The following is a 20,679-nucleotide window of genomic DNA, read 5'->3' on the forward strand; positions in this document are numbered from 1 at the left end:
AAGCTTTCCACTGTTATCACTGCTTAAGGCACAAACAAATGGCATGACCCTCCTTTTTATTCTGAGTTACTTAGAGCAGTAACAATTTAGAGCGGTCTTTTTGCCTAGGACCCACACATTTCTCAGTAGACTTTACTTTTCTCAGTCTTTGCACTTTATCTGGAAGTTAGTCCATGTTTTATCGTTGTTTTCTCACATATTCTGTAGCACGTCTTTCTAATCACACGATTGACCAAAAGGTGCAGCAAATATGCAGTCCTGTTATACTGTAGTTTTTTATACTATATATACAATAGTTTGTTGACTGTAAAAAAAAAAAAGGCATCTGCTTCAGTAGAGCAAAATGCAGCCATAAAGACTCTTCCAACAAGGTATCTACCATCCATATGTTAAAATCGTACAAGAGCCCTTGATATATAATTTGATATTACCAAATGAAATAATATATGTAAAATACTTTAAACCTTGAAGTGAGATATAAAATTAGCTATTTTGTCTGTAACAACAGAAGTGATTTTGTTCAGATGTCTAACTAAAATCAAACCATACGTAAAACAATAAGACACATGCTTACCTCTGGTCAGTGTAGTTTGAATGGAGGAAGGACCTCTTGTAGATGGTATAGTACTTCAGCTGCTCCTTTTTCCAGAGGACATTGTGTCAATAACATCAAACCACAAAACATTGCAGAGCTTTTTAAATGAGACCAGTAATCACTCAAAAGTGTTCATCTTCATCCACATAGGAAAAATCAGGTGGATGAAGAATATCTGTTTTCTAACATTATAATATGTAGGATGTAGGATGATGGACTGTCCACTGCAGATGGCCAGTAACTGGGCCCACAATTGAATAGGAGAAAGAGAGTGGGCTGGATGGGATTTGGGAAATTTTTCAATCCTCTCTTTGAACCTTAACCTCTCCCTGGAACAAAAACCTACCTTTTAAGACTAATACTTTTTCTGATGACATTGTATGACTGCAAATCATGGAATACTATAATCTCTATAAAGTATCAAAATTGCAGGTCACACAAAGAGCAGAAAAGAGATGCATAGTGTGAATAAATATTCTACGAGAAATTATCAATAACCAATTACATTATTTTGGGTAATAAGTTATCAGAGATAATATAACCCCCAAAATGGGTTCATCCTTGAAGTTTAAGAGATGAATAGCTTGTGTGTGTTACATTAGTATCTATTTAATGTCAAGAGACCCAGAAGAGGGCCTGGTATTTTGGAGTCATACAGATGGACAAATTGTAGATGGGTTGTAGTCTGTACCGTTAGAGAGACTATCCCATATGCATAATATCAAAAACCCATTGAAGAAAGATGATATATAATCCCTAACAAAAAGAAAATTACAATCTAATTAGGAGTATAAAATGAATATATGTGTGAAAGTATTGAACAATAAAAAAATTCATAATCAAGTGCTGTAAAAGGGAACTCCAGAAATAGGAAATGACTTACTGAATTAGTTTCAGTGGTGTCCAGAACCCAGGACTTTTGGTTTCCAGCCCAGGATTCTTTTCCATTAGAGAACTATTATTATTATTATTACTATTTCTTTATGTAGGAAAGGCTTCATATAGGAAATGGGACTAAAGCTGAGTTTAGAAGAAAGATAGAATTTGTATACTATAGGAGAGGAGAAGAATGGAGGGCATTCTATGCAGGAGGTGGGGAGGAGGCAACATACCCCTCTTTCCCCTTCCTTTCTACTCTTAAGATAAAACAGTCAATAGCATGGAGGTGAGACTATACATTGTACATTTGTACATACATTGTACATTGTACATACATATGTATGGTGGGGCAAGATTATAGAGGTCCTTGAAAGCAGAGTTACTGATGGTAGCTCAGGTTTTTGAGGTAGAGGGTGACATGATAAAATAGTGTTTAAGGAAAGTTAGTCTTGACAGAATTATATAGGATTGATTGAAAATAGGAAGGGGGATTTGTTGGAAGGCCATTACAGTAGTCCACGTATGAGCTGATGAGGATTTGCACTAATATAGTGGTTGTGAAAATGAAGAGGAAGGGACAGATGAGGGATATTTTGAAAAAAAAACAACCTGATAATTAATAGATCTTTGCTGAGGATCTCTCTTCATATTTCACTGAAAAAAGTTCAAGGCCATTTGTTATGAGCTCTGCCTTGACAGAGCTCCCCCTTCTTCTCCACATCTCACATCTCTCTGACATCATCCCCTAATATCTTCTTCATTCAAGTCTTTGATGATGAAATGGACTATCTATCACCCCCTCACCTCTTTTCTAGGAGATTTTAAAATTGCTTTGTTACAGAATCTAAGAGACAATCTGAGAAAAGAAAAATTGATGAAAATGGAAAGAAAAATTAGTCTTCAATCTCATCCTCTGCTAACTCCTTCCCTTCTACCTGTAAATACATCCACATCTTCCCCATCCTTTAAAAATCCCTTGCTAGATTCTACCACGCTCACCAAAGCCTTCTACAGTTGTTGCCTCCACTTCCTCTCCTCTGCTTTCTGGCTTCCAGCCTCATCACTAACCTGAAATTGCTCTCTCCAAAGTTAACAGTGGTCTCTTAATTGCCAAGTCTACTGACCTCTTCTCCTGGATATTCTATTCTTTCTAGGTTTTTATAACTGTTCTCTCGATTCTCCTGACAGCCCTTCCCCAGCCTCTTTTGCTGGATCGTCATGTCATTTCTACTACCTCTGTGTGTCCCTTAAGGTTCTGCCCTGGGCCTTCTCTATACACATTTACTTGGAGACTCATCAGTTTCATGGAGTCATTTGTCTCTATTTAGATGATTCCTAGATATGTATAGCCAGCTTTAGTCTGTCTTGAGCTTCACCCCTGCATTATCACCTGCCTTTTAGACAGTTTTGAACTGGATGTCCCTTAGATATCTGAAACTCAACATATCCAAAACAGAACTCATTATTTCCACACCCTTCCCCTCCACCCTTCCGTCTTCTCAGCTTCCTTATTACGCTAAAGACACTACCATCCATCCATCCAAGTTCACAACTTTTGGGTCATCCTCCACCCTTCCCTCACTCATGATACATATCTAGTCAGTTGCTAAATCTTATAATTTCTTTCTCTGCATCAGCTCTCATAAACTTCCCCTTCTCTTCACTCACACAGAAACTAATTTAGACCCTTATCACTTCTCCACCTGTATTGTCATAGTAACCTTCTCATAGGTTTTCTTGCCTTGTCTCTCACTTCAATCTGACCCCCACAGTGCTGTTAGCATGATTTACCAGGCTATTCCACACATATATGCAGTTCCATAGGAAATGCATTCCATACATAATAACTATGACCCTCTATTACTTCCAGGATCAAATATAAAGTCCTTTGAAATTTAAAACTCTTCAAAACCAGTCCCTTTCTACATTTCTAGTCATCTTACATTCCTGTCTCCCATCTTTGGAATTCTCTCCTTCCTTACCTCCACCTTCTGGCTTCCCTCAAGTCCCAGCTAACATCCCACCTTGTACAAGCTGCCTTTCCATTGTTCAATGCTAGTGCCTTCCTTCTTTTGATTATCTCCAGTTTGTCCTGTATACATCTTGTTTGTACATAATTGTTTTATTAGACTGTAGGCTTCTTGAGAGCAGGAATTCTTTTGTCTTTCTTAGTCAGGTGCTTGGCAGGTTACCTTCAGTTTACCCTACTTACCTTATGTTCTGTTTTATATATGTTGTCTCTTTCCCTTGAGAATCTCAATCCTTGGGGCCACGGACTTTTTGCTTTTTCCTTATATCCTCAACCCTTAGCTTATTACCTATCCTGTAGTAAAACACTTATTAAATGCTTATTTATCGAGTGATTGATTAATGGCTGATTTTATATGGAAGATGGTGTGGAGAGCAGTTATGTTGCTAAGAAAGACAGGGAGGTTGGAAAGGGGAGCTGGTTTGGAGCATCTTTAATTTGAGGTGACAGCAACGTACCTAAGTAGAAATCCCATGTAGGTTATTGTTGACACAAGACTGTATAGCCTGGTTGAGAGGCTAGGATTATAGATATTTGCTAATCTATTGGTTGACCTCTCTATATATCTTTCTCATTCCGTTCTGAGGAATTAGAATGCATGTAATATTATATATAACATTTCTCCTACTTGGAATACTTCTCTTTCAGCCAATCTCTCTGTATCCTTTTATAAAATCCCAAGTCAGAAAATTCACCTTTTCTAGGAAACCTTTCTTGATTTAATTAATTTCATTCTAATTTGTCTTTGGATATGTTTTCTCTGTGAAATTATGTTTCTTACTTGCAGGGTATTAATGTATATGTACTCACTTGATTATTTCTTTATAAATGTGATTTTATGCAAAAAAGTTTTGTTTTCCTGCTTAGTCAAATCTTATACATCTTTTAAGAACCAGGTACAGTTTTTTTCTCCATGAAGTCATTTCCTAGGTCATTCCAATCCTCAGTTGCATTTATTGCCTTTATCATTTTTGAAATGAAACTTCAGGGGGCAGCTAGATGGCACAGTGGATAGAGTACCGGCCCTGGAGTCAGGAGGACCTGAGTTCAAATCCGGCCTGAAACACATGATACTCACTAGCTGTGTGACCCTGGGCAAGTCACTTAACCCCAATTGCCTTGCACAAAGAAAAAAGAAATGAAACTTCGGAGATTTTTAAAATTTGCATTTCTCTTATTAGTGAATAGTCTTTCATATAGTTTGCAGTTGTTTTGAGAACTATTTGAGTTAACATGTATGTTAAAACTTTGGATAATGTACTAGGTGCTGTGGGAGTACTTGTTGTTTGCCCTTCATTCTCAACGAGAACCATGGCATCAGGAAGGTGATGCCATGACTTGCAAGTGAATTAGATTTAAGTGAGGGACGGCTGTGCAAAGTCACCAGCCTCAATTTCTCCTCTGGAGCCATTTGGGTTCAGTGGCAAAATATAAATCAGGATGACTAGAGATGGCTCCCAGTGCAGTAGGAGATGTTGGCCTTTTTAAGCTATGGTCTTTAACATGTCTCAGTTTGACTGAGGCAGCGCCCATTTAGTGATTAAGGCTAGGTAAGAAATGTATCAAAGAATGGCCTCTTTTACTTAATCCAAAAAAAAAATCAATGTGAGAGGGGAAGACCTTTAGGGTTTCTGGCCAAAACAGAGACAATTGCTATTTACATTTACTCTGAGCCAGTCTGGGCCCAAGCAATGAGCAGTAAATGGAGCTTGGGCTGGGACATATTGTTGGCCAATCAATGAGAGCCAGAATGAATTGACTTTAAGGCATGGTCCTTAAGAAAGAAATCTAGCCTGTAAACCCAAGATAACTTGTCAGGTTTTATATCAAAATTTACATTCCTCTGGGCAGAACACCAGCAGGTAAGGGTATGATACCCTATGTCAGAAGTTCCCAGACTTATTTGGCCTACCTCCGCCTTTTAAAAAAAAAAATTATGGGGCAGCTAGGTGGCGCAGTGGATAGAGCACCAGCCCTGAAGTCAGGAGGACCTGAGTTGAAATACAAACTCAGACCAAACACTTGACACTTATTAGCTGTGTGACCTGGGCAAGTCGTTTAACCCCAATTGCCTAAAAATAAAAAATAAAAATAAAAAAAAATTACTCAGCATTCCCTGGAAAGCTACTTTATTTAACACTTTAACTTTTTTAAAAATTTCGCCCCCCCCCCCCCCCATTTTTCCAGGCCCCCCCCCCCAGGGGGTGGTGTCACCCACCTTGGGAACCTATGGCTTGTGTGGACAGAGTGATTTTAAATCTCTAAATCACTGATTTAGAGGATTTTTTTTTTTTTACATAACTATAGATAGCTTTGATTTTTGAAGAGTACTTTGAATATATCATTTTCAGCCCTGTTTCAGAGAAAAGAAAATTAAAAAAAGAATAAAGTCTCAATCACAGTTGACCCTATTAGTAAGGGGTTAAGTAGTGAACAACATGATTTTGTTATTGTGGGGTTTTTTTCTTATCATTGATTCAGAGAGATCTGAGGAAATACAGATTTTAAAATTTATAAATATTTTTTCTATTCTTTAACAAAAATTCTTTGACTAACATTGCGGTATCTTTCTGATTAATCTCTGCTTTTTTCTACTGTAGTCTGCCTTAATATTTGCCCTTCTTAAAAGCATAAATTCTAAAGATGAGAAGATGGTATTTTGACTAAAACTACTTTTCTTTTCCAATGGCATTCTTTATAGCCGTGAGGGCTTAGTAAGCTGATGAAGATTAATCTTTTTTTTCTTATGTAGAAATATCTTCCCCAACTATATACCATAGCATTATTTGGAAGATAAGGGAAGAAGGAATAGGAAAAAAAAGTGAAATTTAAGTGCTGTGTGCTCTGTGAGGTGTTGATATGAAAGGTACAAAGATGTAGTGGCTAGATTCTAGCCCTAGGCTTTAGGCACAAGTTCCTCTTTGAAATCAGTCCAGGGGTCCTCGCCTTCAACCCTAAGGACTATTTTAACTTGTACCCTTTATTAAAATTCCCTGCTGCCTACATGCCCACTGAAAACAATGAGCCTCCTGAACTTTCCTTGCCACTGAGCTGACTTGATTCCTTTAGTTCAGATATATGGTTCACCTCATCCCTAATTACTTGTCACCCTTCTTCTGCCACTGTTTGCAAGTATTTTTTTCTAGAGCCTACTTCACCTTTCCTTTCTACTCCTAACCTGTCTCCACATATTCAAGATCATAAAATATGGCTTATTAAATTAAAGAAAAGAGTATGTACAAATTCAGAAATAATACAGCAGAGTTAAGTTAATTAGAAGTGTATGTAATACAACCAACAATATGACACGAAACAACATTTATTAAATACTAACTGCATACAGAGCACTGTGCCAGGCCTGAGGAAATACCAGTTTTATAAAAGGCATGGTTCCTGTACTGATATGATTTTTAAAATGATAGAGGAATAAAATACTAGTACAGATAACCAGTAATGTACAATTTGACAAATAATATTAAAAAATCAAAACACAAAATTCTAATTAAGGGCTGAGAGTATAAAAGAAAAGGAAATTCACTGTGTATGTGTGTCCCCAGTTTTCATCCTTCATGGAAGGCAGTATGATGCTGTGGAAAGAACGCTTTGGATAAATTCAGAGAACAAGAGTTCAAATACCAGTTGATCTTGGACAAATCACTTAGCCTCTTTAGGCCACAGTTTACCTGTAAACTGAGGGAGTTGGAGTAATTAGCCTTTAAGTTCCTTGCCATTTCTAAATCTATAGTTCTATGACTTTGGTCTCTCTGCAGCATTTGACATTTCTGAATTCCCTTTGTTTCTGGATGCTTTTGTCTCCTTGGCTACCAAGACAACATACACCCTTATTGTTCTCCCTGATACCTCTATCTGTCCCCTTTGCTGGCTTCTATTTTTGACCCTGTAAACAGGACAAAGTAATTTTGAAATAGAAAGATACAATGATTTGCTAACAGGTATGCCTTTCTTCAAATGTTCCAATATCAGATCAAATTTGAAATTCAAGATCTTTTAAAATAATATACAGGATATACAGACTAAAAACTTGGGACTTGAAAAATCCAAATTCATACCAGCATATATGGAGTATCATACGTCCAAATACTATCTTCAGTCCTGATTTCTTGGCATTTTGTCTTAAAGGGAATACTTTTAAATTTTCTATGCCTTTTATGTTGACAGTGCCAAAGCTACTAGAAGATGGCAGAAGAAGTGGTGGTGGTAGCCAAATTTGATTATGTGGCCCAGCAGGAGCAAGAGCTTGACATAAAGAAGAATGAAAGACTTTGGCTACTGGATGATTCCAAGTCCTGGTGGAGAGTTCGAAATTCTATGAACAGAACTGGTTTTGTGCCTTCTAACTATGTTGAAAGGAAAAACAGTGCTAGGAAAGCTTCTATTGTAAAAAACCTAAAGGATACTTTAGGTAAGTGTTCAGTTATGTCAAACTCTTTGTGACCCCTTGCAGTTTTCTTGGCAAAGATACTGGAGTGGTTTGCCATTTCCTTCTCCAGTCATTCATCATTGACAGATGAGGAAACTGAGGCAAATGGATTAAATGACTTGTCTGGGGTCAAGGACACACAGCTAGTGTGAACTCAGGTCTTCCTGACTCCAGGCCTGGCACTGTGTCCACTGTGCCATCTAGGTAAGTGTTAGTAGGTGGCTAATAAATGTTTGCTGAAATTGATTAAAATACTTAGCTCAAATGGTATCATGCTGAAGCATGAGTGCGTTAATGGTACCAGCTTAATCAGGCAGGGCCAGGTCCACGAGTCAGCAGTATAGGAGAGTTTGTTAAATAATATAGTTTCAGGTGGATAACATCAAGTTCCAAGACGTCTGCCACTCCATGCTATTCCATACAATTTACTGTAGTTTTGAACAAAATGTTTCTAGAATTTGTAATGTAAAAGTCAGCAAGAATGACCCTAATGAACAAGTTTGTAGACTGATTCTAGAGTGGAGGGAAGCTGTATGATACAGTGGAAAGAGTACCCTGTGAGTCAGAAAAACTAGATTCACATCCTATTTCTGATCCCCACTACTTGATGCCATCCTGGCCAAGTTATTTCACCTCGCTGGGTCTCAGTTTCTTTGTCTCTAAAATAAAGGGGCTGGACTGGATGCCCTCTGACTTTATGGCTTTTAGACCTGTTATCCTGTGGTGTTTACTGTCTGCCTCAATCTTTATACTAGCTTAGTAAGGGCAGTCTTAGGTCTGTAGATGTTGAACGTAGCCAAGTCAGAGGACTGCAGGTAGGTCTTGTGCCCTAATTGAGCCAAACTCAGATGATATCTCATTTAAAGTTTAAATGTAGAATAAGTTATTATATTTGAGATGAACTTAAATACCTACTGGCCTAGTATTTAAGCTACTGGTTTTCTAGTTAGGAATCTCAACTTTAAAAAATAATTAAATCATTTTTGCTGTAATTTTAATTATGGAATCATTTGTAGCCAACCACAAATAATCGGCCTTTTAAAATACCTCCCTCTTTTTTTCTCCTGTTTCTTTCTTTCTCTGATTCCTTTTTCCTCTGGGTCTCTTTGTTGGTACAAGAAAACAGAGGTCCTTGCTTTACTCTTCCCTTGGCTAAGCTGAGAGGAAGGAAGTGTGGAGGGGTGAGGATTGACCTCTGTTCTTTGTCCTTTCCCTCTTGGCTAACAGGAAAGGAGTTGGGGAGGGACTGGATTTGATTGTTGGTATTCAGGAAAACATGCTATTACCTAATATTGTGCTTTCTACATATGCAGAAAAGAATGTTGAAAAATTTCTACTTGGAAAGGTAATTTGGTGGCTAAAATAATTGGCTTAAATAAAATACTTTTGTGTTTTACCACTGACTAATTGTTTTAAATTAGTTTTTATTGTTTCTCATGCATCCTACCAAGGAGGTAGTTATCATCCTACTTTCTCCTTTTAATTTAATTATTATGAATAATAAAAGTAAAAACTAATACTCTTTAACAGACGGTTGTAACATTTTCAAAACAGTAACAAAATTCATCACAGATTTAGAGTGCGATACAAACATAAAACAAATAATTTCCAAGTGTGAAATCAGTAACATTCCAGAGGGATTTTAAGCATAGAATATTAGCCAGATAATCACTGATCATCAGGTGATACATCTGAAGTAACTTTTGCTTGGATCTTCAAAATTTGAACAATATATGAACATCGTTCTTAGTTAAGAGGTTTAGATGATTTGTCCATAGTTACTGGTAAAACCAGAATCAGAACCAATGATTTCTGATCTTTTAAAATCCTGTATTCTCAGCAAAACTGTATGTACATGCTGATTTAAGGACTTGGAAAGAGCAAGTTAACTTTCTTCATCAGCCAAGGATCTCAGTGTTATTCGTGAATATACAGGAAGAGTCAGGGACATACTCAACTGGTCCAGTTTTTCTGAAAATTACTAGAAGTTACTAAGAAGATATGATAAAAGTCCATTTGACATTTGCCAAAGGACATTTTAAAAATTGGTGTGATAAGGAGGGAGGAGTTCTAATTTTTGTGTTTATTAATATAGTTTTTTGGAAACCAAATTAGGTATCTTTAAAATGATTTGTTTATACAAGAAAAATCTTGCTTACTATTTTCTTGACAGTATTGATAACGTTTTAGTCAACTGTTTAAGACTTAGTTAACTAGTATATGATTTATTTCTTTTCACTTATGTGGTGTTGCTTTTTTAGGGGAACTTAAAGTACTCTATGAAATCTATTTAAGTCATTTGTTCATATAGCTGGAATGATGATAATAATCTGGCGATTTCATCCAGCCAACCATTTCCCAGTATTTTAAACTTTTGCATGCAGCCATTTGTTACTTGGAAATTCCCCAAAGTAATTAATGGACCAGACTGCTCCTGATTATACCGGTTACTAAGAGTTAAACAGAAAAAGAAAGGGAAAATACCAAAAAAGATGGAGATAGAACTTAGTACTAGCAAGGAAAAAAATCGCTTCAGTAAGTATTATCAAATGCTTAGGCCACCTTTTCAGTTTTTTTTTTATATTTGAAAGTTAGAGTGTTTTTTTGTGACAGACATGACGTACTTGTTAAGCAAGTTCTTGTGAAGATCAAAAGTTTCGGAATGGGAGAAGCCTCAGAAAAACTTTTATTGTTTGGGTATGGGCCAAGTCACATGGATTGGGTGTGGGGAGTTTCAGTGTTGAAGAACAGACCAGGAAGCTCACTGAGAGTTATCCCGAGCTGTATGACCCACTGAAAGAAGGAGAGCACAGGATTTTGAGCAAAATGGATTGGTTGAACATCATTAAAGACTTTTTCAGTAAGTTTAAGTGTTTATTAGCTCCGTAGATCTGCTTCAGTATTTGTGTTTCTTTGAGCTAGATTTTCTCCCTTTAAAGATGTAAATGTTCCATAGAAAGATCTGGCCTATTTATGTTTTGTCATAAAGTTGATGTTTTTCATTTTTTCTTATGGAATATGTGACTGTGGGGAATTTTAAATAAAATTAATTCTGCCTTAGATGAAGCTAGATTACTTAAAGTACTTTAGAGTTGGCTAGTGACATGGAGATGAAAATATAGATTGTTCAACTAAATTTCCAATTTAGATACAGTATGCTTATTTTTTCTCTTAAAATCAACATTTAAAGTAGAAAACAAACTTTGGTAAACCATAGAAATGACTAAAGTTCATGTTAACAAGCTTATACAAAGGAGCTTGAATTTTGAGTTAATTATCTTTGAATTTTGAAGTATTTTAGCAGTAATTTTTTCCCTTAAACTTTGAAGGAAAAAAAAAGATACAGATTAGTAGAAGCTAGATATTGGTTATAAACATTTAAAATTAACCCAATTACAATCTATAACCATTAGAGGTTGATATTTTTCATGTGTTTGAGCATTTTGGAAGAGTTGCTAAAACTCCTTACTAGCTAAAATACTGAAAGAAAATCATGTACTTGTAGGATTGTTTTTGACATTATGTGATAAAATAATATTTAAATTTACTGACGTAATATATGAACATGATCTGTGTGTCTTCTGTGGGCTTTTTAAAAATAGAGTTTTTGTGATCACTTAGGTCTGATTTGATCTGCATAAGTGTTTGTTTTATTTTTCTGTAAAACTGGGTGGTGATAATTAGTTTCTCCTATGCCAGAGGTGTTTGAGGAAGCAGAGAAAAAAGTTACCAAGACGCTTTCTATTTATTCTCAGAAGCTAGATAAGGAAGGAGGAAGGGAAGGTGTCTTGCCTTCAACTCTCACTAACTTTCTGACTGGGCAAATAATTTTTTCCTCTCTAAAATGGGGGTAACAATACCTGTGGTATATATTTCACAGAACTCTTGTGAAGCTCAAATGAGACAATGTTTAGAAGATGCTTTGCAAGCTTTAAAGTGCTATAAAAAAAACTTTTATTATTTGAGGAATGTATTAGGAGATGAGAAAACTCAGTTACTCAGGTATTTGAAATTCTGTCATGTGGAAGAAGAAATAGGTATGTTTACTCTGTGTAGTCCTAGAACATAGGATGAGAATTGAGGCAGATTTCAGCATTTAACACTTAGAGTTGTCCGGTGAATGACCAATTGTGAGAGATTCATTTATTCATTAAGCATTTATTAAGTGCTTCCGATGTGCCAGGCTATGTTCTGTACTATGCTAAGTGCTATTAAGACAAAAAAACCAAAACAAAACAGTCCTTTTCCCCAAGGAGCTTTTGGTGGGAAAACAACATACACAGAAAACTAAATGAAATTCAAAATATATACAAAGGAAATATAAAGTCATTTAGTATCTGGGGGCTGGGGAGAGAGGCAGATTCCTGTAGGAGGTGGCACTTGGGCTTATTTTGGAAGAGATGTTCTGCATGGAATGAGGAGTTGGGCTAGGTACATTTGAGAGCAGAAATTCTTAAACTTTTTTGTATCATGGACCCCTTGGGCCTTCTGGTGAAACCTACGGACCCCTTCTCATGATAATGTTTTTAAAGGCATAAAATACATAGGATTGCAAAGGAAGATAATGATATTGAAAGAAAATTATAAAAATCAGTTCACAGACCCCAGTTTACCTGTTCTAGAACCCCTTTAAATCTAAGATGTCATGATAAGGTAGCAGTCTGGTAAGAGTTCAGAATGAAGAGAGGATCAAAGGAGGAAGATATGGTATGTGGCTAGAGGATCCATCATATAAAAGCCTCAAGGGAAAAGAGTAGACATTTCTTAACCAGTCGTTTCTGGTTCCAAAGCCAGTGGGAGGGTGGATATTAACTTTATGGTTATCTCTGTGACCTTTTTTTGACCACATGAAAAAGATTAACCTAATTTAGGTGGATACATTTCCTTCATTTCACTTTATCCAGATATTTTTGCAATCTTTTTCTTTTTAAAAAATTTCTTTTTTTTTTATTATGGACTTAACCTAGGCATTTTCAAACACCACACTTTTCACTTACATTCTGTTTTCTCCTTAATCTAGTAAGTAAATGGCCATAATTGACTTATGGAGTCTTTCTTAGTAGGTCTTCCACAGGCAAGAATTATAAGTGGAATTTGATGACAAAACAAATGGCAAAAATAAGATGTGAAGTTTGGAGAAATAGATGGTTGATTAGGAGATTAAGAGCAGTCTGACACATCAAGGACTGATTGGAGTGAAGAAAGATGATATTTAACTGTAGTTGGGAAGAGGGTGAAAAAAAAGATAGATATATATGGATTAGGGGTTTTGACTTCTATGGAAGCCAGGTATGTAATGAGAGTATCTGGTTGTTTATTTGTGGAATGGTAACATGCTTGAACTACTCCAACATTTTAAAATTGAATGAATCTTTATTGTTTGCTTAGTACCTCTTCCTTATCCCTCCTCCCAGTTCCTCTGCTAGTCCCTGACTTGAGCCAGAAAGTAATGAATAGAAATACCTTACAGTTGTATATCACTTACCTTCTAGAAGTATTTTCATACTCATTCTCTCATTTGATAGCAGATCACTGAGATTGTTAACTTTAAGACCTAATCCAGCAGTAGGACACCACAGTCACTGGCCAGTAGTCCACACCTCTGTCTGTAAACAAGGCATCCTAATTGTGTTCTGACTCTGAAGCATGAAAGTTGAAGTGATTAATACCATAAAATTACCTATCTGTATTTCCACTTCTAAGAACAAAATAATCAACTACTGTCATTTTATTCTCTGAGATATCAACTGAGTTTGCTAGTGTAGTCCTTCCTTCTAATTTAGTATGTCTATTGGGTTTAGAGGTGATTTCTTTAGGATTTCTGAAATACAGAAAGAGAATGATAATGATTAAAGGCTACTTTTGTAATCAGCACATTTTACTTCTAGATTTGACTGATTTTTGATAATTTCTAGTAAATTAAGGTCTATTTGTTTTCTTTTTAAATGTTGGTGCCTTAAAAAAAAAAAAAAGAAAACAAGCACTATCCCTTCACTCTGACAATTAGAATTTTTCTCTGAGACAGATGGATAAGGGGTACAATGGATAAGGCACTGGGCCTAGAGTTAGGAATATCTGAGTTCACATATGGCCACAAACACTTACTGTAAGCTGTATGACTTTGGGCATGTCATTTAACCTTGTTTGCCCCAGTTTCCTCAGCTATAAAATGAAGATAATAACACACTCTACTTTGCAAATAAGATAATAATTGTAAAATACTTAGCATAGTACATGAAATGTAATAGGCATTATGTAGATACTTAAGCTTTCTTTTTCTCCCTCCTGTCTTATAACAAGTAAATACAATTAATTAGCAAAACAGTTTACTATGTTGGGTGCACCTAAAAATGCCTGACTCATTTTAAACCTATAGTCCACCACCTCTTTGCCAGGAGACAAGAGGTATACTTCATCATCATCAGTCACTGCACTGGTCATTGCATTGACCAGAGTTCTGAAGTGTGTTTTAGTGTTGTTTTCTTCTACATTATTATAGTTAAATAAAGTGTTCTGCTTCTTTTGCTCTGCATACAGATCTTTCCAAGTTTTTTTAAATTCTTCATATTAGTAATTTCTCACAGTACAATAATATTTCATTGTTTGCATGGCATAAGTTGTTCTCCCAATTAATGGACACCTACTTTGGGGGGATTTTTTAAAGTAAGAGCCACAACTATTTCACTTATATGTTGATAGCTTTAGGTTTTAACTTATTTTTTTTTTTACATCTGTATATACAGATTTCAAAAGTAGGAAAAGCTTTTTAAAAAGAAAATATATTAAAGTTCAGGATACCATATTATCTGCATATAGTTATTTGAAATAATTATAATAATTGCTGATATTTATATAGTGCTTACTATATGCCCAGCAATGTGTTAAGTACTTTACAATTATTATTTGATCCTTACAGTAACCCTGGGAGGTAGATGCTATTATTATTCCCATTTTACAAGGGGGAAAAAAACCTGAGGCAAACAGAAATCAAATGATTGCTCAGGGTTACATAGGTGTAGTGTCTGAGACCAGATTTGAATTCAGATCTTCCTGACTGTTAGCCTACCTCTCTATCCACTATATCTCTATCCATATTTCTATCTGTGTAGCTGCCATCTATTCTTTGAGCAGTAAACAGTAAAAGAGTGGGTATTGTAGGCGAGATAAATTATGTCATGTGGATGGTAGGATTTAAGTCCATATCACTAGTGAGACAAAAAAAAATTTATGCTCATTCCCAGAAAGATGCACCACATTGAAAACTGAAGACTTTATGAATAATGATCAGATGATAACTTTTTGGTAATTATTGCTTTCTTTTTCTTTTTCCATCCCTATTTTTTATGTAAACAGGTATTGGAAAAGTGAAAAGGAAACCCAGTGTGCCAGATTCTGCATCTCCTGCTGATGACAGTTTTGTTGACCCTGGAGAACGTCTCTATGACCTCAACATGCCTGCTTATGTGAAATTTAATTACATGGCAGAGAGGGAGGATGAACTATCTTTGACAAAAGGGACAAAGGTGGTTGTCATGGAGAAATGCAGCGATGGTTGGTGGCGGGGGAGCTATAATGGACAGGTTGGATGGTTTCCTTCAAACTATGTGACTGAAGAAAGCGACAGTCCTTTGGGTGACCATATGGGCTCCTTATCAGAGAAATTAGCAGCAGTTGTCAACAATTTAAATAGTGGACAGGTGTTACATGTGGTCCAAGCTCTCTACCCCTTCAGCTCCTCCAATGATGAAGAGCTAAATTTTGAGAAAGGAGAAGTGATGGATGTTATTGAAAAACCTGAAAATGACCCTGAGTGGTGGAAATGTCGGAAGATTAATGGGCAGGTGGGCCTGGTGCCAAAGAACTATGTTACTGTCATGCATAATAGTCATCTAACCTCAGGATTGGAACCATCACCTCCACAGTGTGATTACATTGGTCCAGCAGTCACCGGCAGATTTGCTGGCAACCCGTGGTATTATGGGAAAGTCACTAGACATCAGGCAGAAATGGCATTGAATGAAAGAGGGAATGAAGGGGACTTCCTCATTCGAGATAGTGAATCTTCAGTAAGTCATTTTTCATTGATAAATCACAATCAGGTTCTGAATTTTCCTTAGAACTAGAAACTATGTAAATAAATCCTCTAATTTGACCTAATTTCTTTATCAGGCTATTTGGTCTTGCATTCTGAAATACTATCTTGTGCATCAAACTGAGGAACTGGGAAAATTAGAAACTGACCAAATCAGAATTGATACTGGTTGAGAAAAACGGAAACTAAAATATATTTTAAGTTGGGGGATTTGCCTTTGAATTAAATATTCAAATATTTCCCTGTAAGAATATAGAGAAATCCCAATTTATAAATAGACTGTATTCCAAGTTTCTTTGCATGTTGTTTGGAATTTGGCAGACATTTTCATACCCCTCAAAAAACCAAAATAGAACAAAACCAATATCAGTGATAAAATCTGTATTATAAATGATAATTCCCAGGCCAGCCTGTGTAGTGTAGGCTTATTAAGCCTGTAATGTACATAGAATTAATCCTTTTCATTTTTAAGGAAAACAATTCTATTTCAGTACTAGTAATGAAATAATGCTGAAAAAATGAACTAAATAAAAATGGTTAAAAAAACAAATGAACCCTGACATTATTATAATACCTTAGTTGACAAGTGTTTTGCATATGCTTTTTCATTTGTTCTTCACAACAACCTTGTGAAGTAAGTACTACAGTTATTATTATGTCTTTTTTACAAATGAGAAAACTGAGGCTGAGATTGTTTCTTGCTAAGGGCCACAAAATTACTAAATGTAAGGTGTGATTAGAACCCAGGTCCTCTTGACTTGCTACCTGTTATACCACACTGCCTCTCAAAGGGGCAAAATGTAAAAGCACAAGGTTAATTTGAGGAAGATATGGTAGTAGATGGAGACTTGGTGAGGTTCTCAGAAGGGTTTTTGGACTTTTTTTAGGGATCTTAAGGGGTCGATCACGTGAATTTGATTTCAGAACTTAGTTGCTTTCCTTTTCTTAATGGGGCAACTGGGTGACTCATTGAATAGATTACTAGACAGAGTCAAGAAGATCTGAGTTCATATTCTGCCTTATCTGCTTAGCTGTGTGACTAGGCAAGTCAGTGTATCTTCTAGCTTCAGTTTCCTCATCTATACAATTAGGTAATACTTACCTCCCAGAGTTGTTCAGGACCAATTGAGTTAACATATTAAACAAACCTTAAAGTGTTATATAGATGTTAGCTACTATTTTCTTTTTCTTTTTCTTTTCATTATATAAATGTTATAAATATGCTTATGTTTGTCAACCATAATTAAGGGTTTTTTTTTTTACTTCAAAAGGAATTAAGGGGGCGGAGCAGCTAGGTGGCACAGTGGTTAGAGCACCAGCCTGAGAGTCATTAGGATCTGAGTTCAAATCTACCCTCAGACACTTACTAGCTATATGACTCTGGGTAAATCACTTAATCCCAACTGCTTCAAAAAAAAAATCACAAAAGGAATTAAGGGGAATGATTTTCTTGAGGTATGAGAGGAGGATGGATGCTCTGTGTATATTTATGCCAAAAAAATATTGTAATTAGTGGTTTGGAAAAATAAGTGGTTAGCCAAATATCTGTACTGCACAATGAGATTTTGATAGAGAGATATTAGATTAGACAGTTCTTGTGCTAAGAATTGCCTTGTGGTGATACCATCAGCTCTGGATAGCTTACCACAGGAGTGGGAGGTGAGAGAAAAGGACAGGATTAATGATGGGGGAGTACATGTGGGGAAGTGTGAGTCAGTGTAGAACTTACTGTCTTTTCATATGTTTGGGAAGGTTGAAGTTGTGTATTTCTAACTCAGAAAACTGCCTGTTGAAAGGCTTTTTGGATTGCTGTGGGACGTAAAGGTGGTAGTTTTGAGAGCAAAGGACTGCATTTTCTTTTTTTCTTAGTAGATATTTTTGCAAGGCCAAAACATTTAACCAAAAATTTCCTAATATACTACCACTTCTTATTGTGTAACCTTGAAGACTTGAATTAGGTCTCTGCTCTGGAGCCTTTTGGATGATTGTTGCAAGTTTCCTTGAAAAGCTTCATTCCTTTTTCCTTTAGGACAAGAATTGATTATTCAGAATTTTTTCCTCAGAGTTTTCTGTTACCAGAGACTAATTGTAAGGAGGTGGATAAAGCAAGGTTGTTCCATATGTTTATCAAATAATCTTTGCTTGGAGGTAGAAGTATGTTATGTATCACATGTTATAGCTGAGAATTTATTTATTATAGGTATAATCTATAATAAAACTGTGATAGCCATATCTTTAATTTTTGGTAAAAATGACTTAAGTTCTAAATGTATATTTGTTTTCTTTTAGCCAAATGATTTCTCAGTATCTTTGAAAGCACAAGGGAAAAACAAGCATTTTAAAGTCCAGTTGAAAGACACTGTTTACTGCATTGGACAGCGTAAATTCAGCACCATGGAAGAACTTGTAGAACATTATAAAAAAGCACCAATTTTTACAAGTGAACAAGGAGAAAAATTATATCTCATCAAGCATTTATCATGATAGAAAGATGACCAGAATAACTGCCGCAAATTTCAAATTAGAAATATAATTGAAGACTAAGAAGATGTTGGTCCAATCGTGCCAGACCGGAAGTTGATGTTTTTAACTCTATATGAAATTGACTATAATACATATGTATTTTTATTATAACATAGCAATGCACATATATGCCATTTTATGTAAAAAAAAAAAACTTTGTAAAGCAATTGCTTCCATCTTTTGATTTTCAGCTTTATTGTTGCTTTTCCTTTTTCTTGTTTCCAGTAATAAGTTCTATATTTTTACATCATCAGTTTAGTGAAAGACAGACATCTTTAAATTATAGACATTCTAAATTACTTATCCTTTATTTTTCTAGTAGGGTTACCATATTAGGCAATTGCTTTTGTTACACTGTCTCTTGAAGTATAAAAATATTGTGTCCCTATAATCAAATATTCTAAAATAAATTTCCCTGGAAATATTAATCTTTTTTTATGTAGGACTGAAGAACAATAATCACTGGAAAAGATTAGAGATGGTTTCCAGGTGCCATTTTTCTTCTAAGCCATTGTAAATACCAAATAAGCCTGTCTGTCATAATTTTACGAAATTCATTCACTGCCTGTGTTTCATGTAAAACATGAAGGTTGGAAGAAATTCTGTGGAGTTTTTAAGCTATTGAGGGGGCAGGGGAAATACCCTAAAGAACTGAATTGGCCTTTTCTGATTATTCTCCATCTGTTACTTGTGTGAAAACAAAGCAATCTCTGTGAGATACATTTAGCTTTTAAAATGAGAAATGAACTCTATAGTGTCATTTTTTCCAAAGGATTTTCAGGATGTAGTCTGTGCCAACAAAAAATAAGAAATGGCAAAGTTTTGGGGAAAAGACTAAACTGTAAGATACTTGACTTTTTCCTAGGCAACATCAACAGTTATTAGAAATGCTTTTTTAAAAAAAAATATGTCCTACTCTCTGCTTTCTAGTTTTGATAGGAGACAGTCAGGACTTGTTGACCTGAACACTAAATTTAGTGTTTTGTTCCCAAATATGCCTTACTTTGAAGAATTTGTGAACTGGTCTTGCTTTTCTGTGGGAGAAACAGGACTTATTCATCGAGTTATGTGTTTTATTTCAAAGTCTATTTTTGTAGATGCTCTTAATTGTAGATTTGGTTTTTTTTTTCTAACCAAGTATGTTGGTTTCTAATATGAGACATGACTATAGTAATTAGACTAATTCTGTGTGCCTCATGGGAAAGTTGGTATCATTACTTCATAGTTGCACCTTGTTGAGTATTTTGTTTCACTCACAAATTGAAACCTGAAGATTTAAGCTAGACAGTCAACTGAAAATGCTTATTAAAAATTAATTTCGGATGTTTATTAAAGCTACTTCACTTAGTAAATGGTGGAAAATCAGTAAAAATATGAATAATGACCAATATTCTGTGGAATTTTAAAGTTAGAATGATCCTTTTGGTTTTTTAAACAAGAATTCTTCAGTGTTCCTTAAATATGTGAACTGTTTATCTTTTTGTGTCTCTACATGTTATTTACAGACTCTTAATGAACCAAAAGAACTTTTAAAAATTGAAATCTGTAAATTTAATTCAGTTTTGAAAAACATAATTATCTTAAACATGATTTTGTCTTAAAGTTATTTATTACTTTAGTATTGCCACTGGGTGGCAGTCCTGGCTTCAGAAACTTTGCTAATCTACCATAAAATGGTAGAACTTTCCAGATGTTATGAAGGCAGTGCTATTAAGGTGATTGGCATTATTCCTCTTCTGCTTTTGTAGCTTAGTTAATATTAATCTTTCTAACTCAGTGACCCTTTGTTTATAAAAGTTAATTGTTGTTAGAGAACTTTAATAGCAATAAATGTGATGTATGCTTACTATTTTTACAAATTTTACTTATCAGGAATATCAATAGATCATAAGGCACACCAATTAATATTTCTGCAGATTTATAGAAATACCTATGAGGAATGGGCCTCAGTTCCTTCATATATAAAATGAAAGGATTAGCCTAGGCACTCTACAGACCTTTAACACTCAGTAAAAGGAGAAGGAATAGGTCCAGTTGCTGCAGATAGGGTGGAATTTACCTTCATTGTGGAGATGATGCTTTTTGAATAATGAGAGATTAATGCTCAGACTTGAGATCAT

At 35.5% G+C, this 20,679-nt stretch overlaps 1 protein-coding gene across 3 annotated transcripts in view; it reads left to right on the top strand.

Annotated features, from left to right (window-relative positions):
• Positions 1-20,405, top strand: part of NCK1 (NCK adaptor protein 1) — a 78,423-nt gene extending 58,018 nt beyond the window's left edge. For 2 of the 3 annotated variants that reach the window (XM_027845242.1, XM_027845241.1), the window contains 3 exons: positions 7,683-7,926; positions 15,298-16,010; positions 18,326-20,405. In XM_027845242.1, the coding sequence (XP_027701043.1) occupies positions 7,701-7,926; positions 15,298-16,010; positions 18,326-18,520 (1,134 nt within the window). In that variant the 5' untranslated portion in view covers positions 7,683-7,700 and the 3' untranslated portion in view covers positions 18,521-20,405. Of the gene's footprint in view, positions 1-7,682; positions 7,927-10,657; positions 10,805-15,297; positions 16,011-18,325 lie in introns of those variants that run through there. The other variant, XM_027845243.1, reaches the window with a different exon arrangement.
• The last annotated feature ends 274 nt before the right edge of the window (positions 20,406-20,679 follow it).

This window comes from Vombatus ursinus, unplaced genomic scaffold (assembly GCF_900497805.2).
Source record: "Vombatus ursinus unplaced genomic scaffold, bare-nosed wombat genome assembly UNPS02014959.1, whole genome shotgun sequence".
Classification (NCBI taxonomy): Eukaryota; Metazoa; Chordata; class Mammalia; order Diprotodontia; family Vombatidae; genus Vombatus; species Vombatus ursinus.